General features: G+C 30.4%; 2 protein-coding genes across 2 annotated transcripts; one reads left to right on the forward strand and one right to left on the reverse strand.

Moving 5' to 3' along the window:
* Positions 1-526: 526 nt before the first annotated feature.
* On the reverse strand, positions 527-5,296 carry LOTGIDRAFT_235351 (hypothetical protein; the record flags this gene model as incomplete). The annotated part of the gene is made up of 10 exons (XM_009064540.1): positions 527-635; positions 1,048-1,126; positions 1,453-1,507; positions 1,970-2,029; positions 2,323-2,436; positions 2,593-2,682; positions 2,821-2,862; positions 3,202-3,325; positions 3,553-3,643; positions 5,245-5,296. The coding sequence occupies 9 exons, from the start codon at positions 5,294-5,296 to the stop codon at positions 1,050-1,052; spliced, it is 705 nt and encodes a 234-aa protein (XP_009062788.1). The 3' UTR covers positions 527-635; positions 1,048-1,049.
* Positions 5,297-5,620: 324 nt separating this feature from the next.
* LOTGIDRAFT_235352 (hypothetical protein) lies at positions 5,621-10,446 on the forward strand. Its single transcript, XM_009064541.1, has 11 exons — positions 5,621-5,654; positions 6,283-6,436; positions 6,716-6,816; positions 7,011-7,217; positions 7,467-7,637; positions 7,816-7,941; positions 8,145-8,237; positions 8,588-8,677; positions 8,949-9,086; positions 9,215-9,314; positions 9,587-10,446. The coding sequence occupies exons 2-11, from the start codon at positions 6,421-6,423 to the stop codon at positions 9,658-9,660; spliced, it is 1,116 nt and encodes a 371-aa protein (XP_009062789.1). The 5' UTR covers positions 5,621-5,654; positions 6,283-6,420; the 3' UTR covers positions 9,661-10,446.
* The last annotated feature ends 344 nt before the right edge of the window (positions 10,447-10,790 follow it).

The following is a 10,790-nucleotide window of genomic DNA, read 5'->3' on the forward strand; positions in this document are numbered from 1 at the left end:
CTAATATTCCCTTTTGGCCTGGCAACAAGAAATAGGCGAAATAGCTTCTTTCTACTAACTCTGTGATAATCAGATTAAAAACTACTTTGGACAGAACTACCCAACCTATTGTAGTAATTAAAGTTTTGGTTTTGACATTTTGATTTCGACACAAAACTACATAACTAATGGCAATAACCATCAATAGATTTCATGTATTAGCCAATAACCCATTCTTGCTATCAAATCATTCCATATGTGTATTTTGTCAAAGGAAATATTGTGCTATATTGATATGGTATTGATATTTACAGCACCAAAATATAATGAGCATTGGTTATATTATTTTGTCAACAAATGAAATCAAATGTAAACAAAATTCATTTATTCCAAACATTTAAAACTTAATATCAGTTTTCTAATAATATTAGTAAGATTCCTGAACTGGATTTTTTTGTACTATTTTTCAAAGAGTACCTGCTCAATAGAACATAATAAGTGAACTAAAACAATAAAAAAGATGACTATGATAAAAAGAAATAAAGCTTTCAATACTTGGTATAATAAGCTTGATATAAAATTTTCATTTCTGGCACTAACTTCATCATTCATACACTTCAAATATAGCTCTTTATATAAAAAATATGTCTATTACTCTGAAATATAAAAATCAAAACTTATATTAACATACTTCAAATATAGCTCTTTATATAAAAAATATATCTATTACTCTGAAATATAACAATCAAAACTTATATTAACATACTTCAAATATAGCTCTTTATATAAAAATATATCTATTACTCTGAAATATAACAATCCAATTCTTATATTAAAATACCTCAAATACTTAAAATATAACTTGTTTAAATCTCTCTGAAACCCAAAAATAGTAAACAATGGAATGTATATTGTTGAAGAAATCAACAGTAATCAAGAACTATTTCTTTTTTCCCATTTGTTTAAGTGCACCAATCTCATAACATGTCTTGATTAAATAAAACTAGTGAAGTCCAATTAAATGTTCAAAAATACCAGAAAAATTTGACATATATATATGAAACATACCATCAAACTAAATCTTTAACATCTAAAATATGTGGTTTTAAATCTTTCATCATTCCAAACATTCTCACACGTTTTCTTCCTGCAATTAACAAAATCAAAACCATATATCATTTGATGGTGATCAATCAAGCCTTTTTTTTGTAGTTATAAATTCTAGAGATTTCATTGGACTTTATCAGATAAGTTTTAGAATATCCCATGAATTGAATAAAAAGTCTTGATAAACTCAAGTGAAATACTCTATAACTGGTACACAAGGAGATTTTATATGGGATAAATAAATAACTATTTCTTGAAGCTAACTGTTAACACCTTACAAATAAATGACATCACATAAATAGAGTGCATTAAAACAGAATGATTCATTAGACTTCAAACTACTGTAAATGATTATAATATACTAACCAAACACTTTCTTTAACTGATCATCGCATAGCATAAACTGTTTATTTTTAGGATCCTATAGAAAAATAAAGATAATGTTAAACAGGTTAAGGTGTGTATGTCATATTATTTTCTTAGTAATTCTGGTAAAATGTGATCTTAAGATAAGACTAAATCATTCGAAAATATGGCTATACCTAGCAAAATTACTGCCAGACTCTGGCCATACTACTATTGCAAATATTAGTGAGATTGAAATTTGGACAAATAACCCACGAACAAGGTGATGAAGTAAGAGATATAAATCCACCTGTTCTTTAATCTTGTGCCTTTTTACATACACCTCTTTTTAGAAGTCATATAAACTTAATAATTAGCTGTGCTAATGTGATAAACAAATTCAAGGTATCTCAAATCAAACATATAAATCAATATACATAACATTCACCTTTATTGATATATGATAATCAAAGGTTGAGCAAAACTTAAATAGTCCATGTGATTGTATAAATTTTTAAATGAACCAATATTGATTTACCTGTAAATTTCTCTCTCTAGCTATTGCCCACATTTTCTTCACCACATCAGATCTAGCCAGCTAAAATATAATGTTTCATATTGTAGGTTATTATTTCTCTTTTGTGGTCAATTCATAGTTACAAATCTAATCCATCTTGAGAAAAACAACATGTCTGTGAAAGATTGGAAAGATTGGAAATGTTAATGAAAAAATGGACAAATCATTTTACCTCTTACAAATGGAGATTAAGGATGGCTTTACTGAAACCTACTATCAATGTCCAATAGAGTGTAACACTTAGTCATGTATCCACCTGTTTGCTTAGTTCATCATGGGGAAGAAATTCATTCCAGAAATAACCTTAATATTACCTGATCTTCTCCCATTATAGCTGCTAATTCAGGAGATAGCTGACATTTCTTACTGTACATACTTGTTCCCTTTCGGTCTTTCTTTTCTTTCTTAGGTTTTTCAGACTTGGCTTTCTAAATTTAAAATCACAATTAATTCAATCAAAATTTACATTGTATTGACAATCACAAACTATCAACATCACCTTCAGGTTAAATGAAATTCTTGTGTATTGAATGACTATTGCATAAGTTGTTAGAAATTTTATTAGAAGATTCAGAAAAACTCACTGCTTTACTCTTTCTTCCACCTCCTCTGGTTCTACTTAGTTCTTCATCTTGTAATTTTTTAGCTAATTCTTCATCATTGTCATCACCATTCTAAAACAATATTTACGAAATATTAGTACATTTTTTTTATGTTTTTATTTTAAAGAATTTCGTTCACAATTTTCGAATTATTTTCAAAAAATTTCTTCTGAAACCTATAAAATGGTTCAAAATAAAAAATTAACTCACTTTTGATACTTTCTTTTTTTTTCTTACTGGCTCCGCATCAAGCTGTTAAAGCAAAAAAAATAAAATTCATCAAAAAAAGCCAGTACTTGGCACAATACCAATATTACAGATCTAGGTAACAACAGTTAATTATGATTCATTACATGCAGTGTGATACAGTGTAAAATGCTATAAATCACTTTTTTTTTAAGACATATAGAATTAGACCTAGCTACAGAAGCACATGATATATGGTAAATAACCATTGTTTTATACTACTTGCAAATTTATTTACTCAATGTTTCAAATATGAGCATATGAAAAGTCTGGTTCAATAAATATTAGAAAAAGTATAACCGTCCATATTATATCTTGTGCTTCTTTGTGTAAAATGTCACCTACCACTTCATCATCAGAATCACTATCTGTGGTACCATTAGCAGCACTACCATCTTCTTCATCTTCTTCTTCTGTATTCTGACTCTCTGATATCTGATCCATAACCATCTTATCTATCTCTTGCTTTCTGCAAATTGGAGTCAATATAGTGTATTGTAAGGAATACAATATGAATGACCGCTAGATGTATTGAATTATTATTCATTTATTATGAATGATTGTCAACTATAGTTTGTCTTATGTCCAATTATCTAATGCATAGTTAGCACATACAGTATACACAATTTCTTTTGCAAAAAAGTCAATAAAGAATTTTGAAAACCTAGTTTACATAGAAACTGCAAAAAAACTAACCTATCTGTAAAATCTGCATCAAACTTTGATTCCAACATCTTCCTAACTTTCTTAGCTGATAAACTGTCCAGATCGGCATCTTTTAATATATCTACAAAATCAAATCAATTATTGATTAGTTTAATTATCATAAAACCACACATATCTAAAAATCATCATCATTGTATAATAACTAAGCTTATTCATTAATAACCCACAATCAGGTAGGTTCTTTGAATCTATATAAAGAATGTGCCTTAAGCTGCGGGCAGACTTGGTGAATGGTTCGGGTGAGTCAATCGCCAGCGAACTTCGTCTAGTGTGTCCAGTGCTATGACATTCGCCCGATCATCAGCCAAAGCGATTTGCCAATATCAAGTGTGTTTGATATAATTCGTCCGAATATTCTTCACCCTCAACTCGTTCAGCAAGTGCGCACTCTGGCAAAGTCTATTGTGAACCAATCACAGACGCCAAAAGCTTCTTGTGACAAATAATATGATGACCTTCAGTGATGCATTGTGGAGTGCAGAAAAGAAATAGAAATAAATTATGTTATGTGAGTCAAAGCTCAACTTATACGATATAACAACTGCCACTCTTCGCTTGTTTTTGGACACCACATATTTTCATATTTCATAAGTGCAGTGAGCATGCGTAATTTAATTTGCATGCGAGTCAGTTGAGGCTTTTGCCCTGTGTGTCCACTGCCTCAGCCAAATGAATTCGGCAGTGAATTGTTCGGCCAAAGTACCAGCAAGTAAAATTCGCCATGTCTGTCCTTAGCTTTAGATTGTTTACTCTCTGGCCACATTGAGTTTTTAATTGAATTTTTTCTCTCATGTCACAAATATTCAAATATGATTTTCAAGTGCATACCAATTGTCTAAGAATGCCTTTGGGTACATAAATATACAAGTTTTGAAAATTTTGCACTTGAAATGAACACCTTTCTCTCGAAGAAATTTCATGTGAAAATGACACACATTTTGAACTGAAAATCTCCCTCTGTAAAATCATAGTTTCAAGTAATTTTGTTTTCAATGGTTGGCATTTTCATCAACCCAAAGACAATCTAAGACTCTCAGCAATATTTGGAGATTAATATTTCAATTCATACAAAAATGATAGCCAAAATGTGATTTAGAACTTGATGTCACCAGAGAGTAGATAGTTATTGAAACAGTGGAGCTTAGTAGGGTTAACTTTTAAAATCACTGTCACTAACTCTCACTTCAAGTCAATGAGGACATCCTTGCATGGTTAAAGGTCTGACCTTGGGTGAAGTCTACCTAAGTAATACACCACTAGGCCTATAAGATAACCAAGTCCAGATGGAGATGACCATTATCACTCATCAGTCATGTAGTTTGTACAGATTCTATGCTATTTACTCTGCTGCATAATTCTCAAGATCTGATATAATACAACATAATACTGAAATACTTAAAGAAAAGTACTACTGTTTTAAAACCTAATATTATTTCCCATTACAACTGGTGCTGTGTGGCTACAAAATTGCCACACCGATGACACCACAGAAACTCGAGCCAAACCCACAAACAAATAAAACGTGATCACCGTATGAATAATAAAAAGGAGGTAAAAACAAATTTCTTCCATGTTAGTTAAACATATTGAGGAAAAACTTCTAAGAAACATTAAAAGGATTATTCCTGAGTCGAAAAATATGAAACAAGCCTTGAAAATAACCTTTTATGCTTGATTTTAATTCAGCTGTAGAAACTTCTTTCGACTGCGCCATGTTGACAAATAAAGCCGAAGGGAACTAACTCTGATTAACGAGGTCATTTCGACCATATACAATATCGACCTAAAATAGCGCAACAGAATCTAAATTAGACGTACATTACGGACTATTCTTGTGAAACCATGATATGATATTAAAAAATTTCTTAAGTCGATCCAGTCAATATCAATGTCACGATTTCCTGCAAATACAAAACTGAATAGATGTGATAAAAAAGCAAAGATTGCTTTAAATGTAAAACCTTCTAATGACCGATTTGTCTAATTTTGGTCCAAAGAATCTCAGAAAAGATTACTGGACAATCTGCAAAAAAAACATGGCAGCTTTTTGCACTTTTCGGAATTGTCTCAAGGTTGATTTATTTATTTTTATTCACATACGTCAATCATAAACATTTTTTAACTTTGAAACATAACCATATCGATGTCGGCATCCTTTTGATCTTAATGACATATTTACAAGCTGTTACACTGCGACATTTTCGAATTATAGCTAGTCATTTCGGCATTTGACATTTGTTTACATAATTTGACTGATGATCAAACATTGAAAGTTTGGCAGTTTAAAACTGATAAACTGATCAATAAATATTTATTCAAGCCAATGTAACTAACAAATGGCATGGCTATCTCATAATTATGTAGGCCTATTGATTTTTTCCGATAAATTAAAAGGTGTATTATGTAAACCATAAAAGGATTATGTTTGTCTAAATAAAAATGTATCTTCCTGTTTGACTTCCAAGAATAAACTTTTGATGTCCAGGTCAAGTTCATTCTCTTCTTAAAACCAAATGAGATGTAACTAACTAATAGAATGGATAATAATAATAAAATAATGATATCTTTATTACAAAAGAGTAAAAAAATTACGCCATACAATATCGATGATAATTAAATTGATGTCTACATTTGAGAGGGCAAAGTTCGTATTTTGCAGCTGATTTTAACATTAATTTTGTCCATATTTTATACTTACAGAATCTGACAACCAAAAATGTTGGTCGAATAAACCAGAGTTTCAGAAATGTCAAATACTCCACAGTGAATGCAAGTGTAAACCAAGATGGTGTCGTCTATAGATCATCACCTCTTGATTTACTCTCTGACGAAGAAAAAATGATGAAAGAAACAGGTAGGGATTAGAGATATCAATTCTAACTATCAGTACATGTACTTTTATATAATGTACATCCTTAAAATCTTTGAAGCAAGCTTAGAGCTGTCTTTGTCTGGAGTATTATTTGTCCAGAAATGACATTAGTTTTGAACATTTCAGCTCACAGATTTATAGATCTCTTGTCATTTTGCAGGTCAATCAGCCTAGTCCAGTATACAAGACTAGTGCGATTAGTGTATCATCCTTCTGATGCAATTATTCACCTCATTTCTGGTAAATTATCTGTTATTTTAGTTTCAAGACTTGCAACAGAGAAAATCAAACCATTAGTAAGAAGTATGGATGAAAAGAGTGAAATGGATCAGAGTGTAATTGATGCTTTATTTGAAAATGGGGTAAGAAATGAAGTAATAATTATTCTAAATAAGTAATATCATTAGAGAGCGGGTTAAATCACACCATCAGAATCCAAGAAAAATCCAAGATAACCTGTTTTTTCACTTTGAAGTTTTTTTGACAGCTAAAGCACTTATCCACTTATCCCAGTGAAGGAAAATGATATACAATCTTATTAAATCATTTATTTTAGTTAATGGGTATTGAAGTAGATAGTGAATATGGTGGAACTGATACAACATTTTTTAATGCTTGCTTGGTGATAGAAGAATTGGCTAGAGTAGATCCATCAGTTAGTGTCATGGTAGATGTACATAATACTTTAATTACAGCTTTATTTATGAACTATGGTACTAAAGAACAAAAAGAAAAGTATTTACCGAGATTGTGTTCTGATATGGTAAGAAAAAACTTATTTATTGGTTTATACTTTATCATACTATTCAGTAACAGCTTGTTAAAAAAATACCGGTATTTATAATAAATAATGATCTTAATTTTTTTTCTTTTTCATTCACATTCTACTCTATAGTTTGTTTTTGTCTAGTTTAATTAAGAACATTATATATTCTTAGCTTTTGAATAAGGTAGAAGTGTTGTAAAATGGGTGAATTGATTCAATTACATTATCACTGTTATCTGTTTCCAGCTTGGTAGTTTCTGTTTATCTGAAACAGAGTCTGGTTCTGATGCCTTTGCTTTAAGAACAGCAGCTGTAAAACAAGGAGATTACTATGTTATAAATGGTGAGAAGTGTTGGATTACCAGTGCTGGACATGCAGGTGTATTTCTTGTTATGGCTAATGCTAAACCTACAGATGTAAGTTTCATATCATGTGTGTATTAACATGTGGTAAGATGAAATTATAATTGGTATATGAAAGGAATTCCGCTAGGTAAAACATCAAAGATAAACTCAAAAAACTAAAAAATTTTACAAATTCTTGTGAAAGGTTTGTCTATTTTTCCAAAATATAATTGAGGAGCTTTATTTTCAGGGTTATAAAGGTATAACATGTTTTATAGTAGACAGAGATACAGAAGGTTTAAGTATTGGTAGAAAAGAAGATAAATTAGGAATCAGAGCATCATTTACAGGAACTGTTACTTTCGAAAATGTTAAGGTATTTCTTTTTCTTATGTTTAGTGCTAATGATATGTAATCACTAGGTAGAAGCAGACACCTATAGAAACTATGATGAAAGAGGTTAGATCTCTATGAAAAGAGGAATGAACATTGCACTTAATGGGTGATGGAAATACATACATTTCCTAAACCTTTAACTACCTAATAGCATTATGAGTTTATTATTTATGTATTATATAGGTACCAGAAAGTAATATATTAGGTCAGTTTGGACATGGATATAAATATGCTATTGGAATGTTAAATGAAGGAAGAATAGGAATTGGTGCACAGGTAAAATACAAAATTTAATGCAGTTTTACATTCCACTTTTCTGCACATGTAAGAATATAAAAGGATTTAGTGTACCACCATATAAAATTGATTCTTGTGTTAAGTATTCTCAGAGTTAAAAGTAGCTATGACTATGTAAGTGTGTGTCAATTTGAGTTGTTTTTTGTAATAGGTGCAGAGTGTTTCCAAAATGTGGTGGTACACCTAATACAACCAATTTAAATGGAACTTTGTTAAAGTTTCTCATTTTATCAATCACTGCCAATGTTTGGATATTTAGGCATAGTCCCCAAATATATCGAATTATTTGTAGATCTTATTTTTATAGAAAATTCTTTTCTGCGTTTTAGATGCTTGGTCTAGCTGAGGGTTGTTTTGAGAACACTATACCCTACTGTAGAGAAAGGAAACAATTTGGTAAAAGAATATTTGATTTTCAGGTAATTTTAAAATCTGTGATTTTGACAGACTTATGTAATACATAAAGGCATCGGTGTTAGTTGATTTCTTTTAGACACTCATGTAAAGATATGCTACATATGATATTAATATGATATCTATATGTAGATAATTATCAATATTTGCTCATCAAAATCAAATATTAGTTAATAACACAAAACAAACCTGAACATATTAACCCAATGTTCCAGAGTTGATGAGTAAGACCAAATAAAATGTTGAGTAATTATATGCTATTCTCTAAACTTATAGGGCATGCAACATCAAATAGCTAATGTAGCCATGCAGATAGAAGCAGCTAAATTGTTGGTTTATAATGCTGCTAGAAGAAAAGAAGCTGGTCTTCCATTTGTTAAAGAAGCTGCCATGTCTAAATTATATGCATCTGAGGTACTTTCTTTTCTTTCTTATTCTTAATGATAAAACATAAAAATAAAGATTGTACTGGTTATTAACAATAGCTATATTGGCCTATTTTAGATGTAATATTAATTGTAATTAAAATGATATTTATTTAGGTAGCTACATTAACAACATCTAAATGTATAGAATGGATGGGAGGTGTAGGCTTTATTAAAGATTATCCGGTTGAAAAATATTTTAGAGATTGTAAAATAGGTAAGTAATAGTTTAACTGTTGTAGATATTCATCATCAGACTATGAATTGAGGAGTGACATGAGGATACAAGCTGATAACATTATATCTTTCAAAAAAGCTAAGATTTAAATTGATCCTTAATATTTCTATTGATTTGGTATGATAATGTGTATTATTTTTTGAATAAAAGTTTGGAAAAGTCCTATTTGTATTACAAGATATCCATGAGTAGAAGTAGTAAAATATTAAACAATCTTTTACACATATTTACATATATATCTGTAATTACAGGAACTATATACGAAGGAACCAGTAATATACAACTCAATACTATAGCTAAAAGTATAGATCAAGAATATCAATAAAACAACAGAGATTAAAAGACTGATGATGATATGATGTGTGAACTATGTGACATTCCTATAGTGTGAAGGTGCAGAAGAAACTGACCTCATTGTGGAGAAACCATTTAAAACTTTGAAGTGAACCAGCACAAATTTCAAACTATCCTTAGATAGCCTGCACTGTAGATATAAACAAGAAAAACAACTCCATGTGAATTTTTTGTAGACTACAGAAATTCTGTACCAAACTCATCAGGTGATATAGAACCATCACAAATGTTTAACCGCTGACAATTTTACTGCGCTGTTTCAATGTTACTATCTTCGATGTATAAAAAAATACAGCTCTTTGTACTATATACTTTGTGTAGACTAAGGTGTGTTTGTTAGGTAATCAACAGTAATATTTTTCAGGTTTAAAACTGACAAATTGTTATTGTTATGGGACACTTTGATTCTCTAGTCTACTGCAATGTTCCTGTGCTACTATCTTTGATGTAAAAAAGAAAGACAACTTTGTGTAGACTAAGATCAAAATTTATGTGAGATGAAATAGATTGAAATATTTTCAGACTAGTTATTAAAAGAAACACTCATTGTATTTGTAAATTATATTTCACTGAATGAACGTTAGTAAAAAATTTGTGATAGTATTATGTTTAATCAAAACAACATTTAAGAAATAAGAGAACTGATTTAGCTCTTGATAGTCTCTATGACATCTTGTTATATAAGTTGACCAGGGCTGTTTCTAACATTCGCTCTAGATACCAATCATGGCATCATATTATTACTTACCAGTATATCATAGTTTAAACCAGATAAAAAAATGTACCAACTCACTGACTCAATGAAAATCAATAACATATAATTGCGAATATTATGCGCAAGCTTGTATAATTCGGACCCCTTCTAACCCTCTAGTAAATGTGGACAAATGTTTGTCTCACCCAAATTACACACCCTGTCCTATACCTAAAGTTGGTATAACGCAGACCCCATGATATTGATTGGTAATTTCCTGTATTTTACAACCCTACATTACTAAGGCCTACATGTAATCTTTGTACAATATTTCTTCCATGTAGGCTTGTCAAATACTTCTTTTCATCGTATCACGAGTACGGGTTATGACATGGTCCGAGGAAGGA

This window comes from Lottia gigantea (genome assembly GCF_000327385.1).
Source record: "Lottia gigantea unplaced genomic scaffold LOTGIsca_63, whole genome shotgun sequence".
NCBI classification, from domain to species: Eukaryota; Metazoa; Mollusca; class Gastropoda; family Lottiidae; genus Lottia; species Lottia gigantea.

Coding starts and splice junctions, on each gene's coding strand:
- LOTGIDRAFT_235352 (XM_009064541.1), top strand. Junction 6,817..7,010: donor ATGCTTTATTTGAAAATGGG/GTAAGAAATGAA, acceptor CATTTATTTTAG/TTAATGGGTATTGAAGTAGA. Junction 8,238..8,587: donor GAATAGGAATTGGTGCACAG/GTAAAATACAAA, acceptor TCTGCGTTTTAG/ATGCTTGGTCTAGCTGAGGG.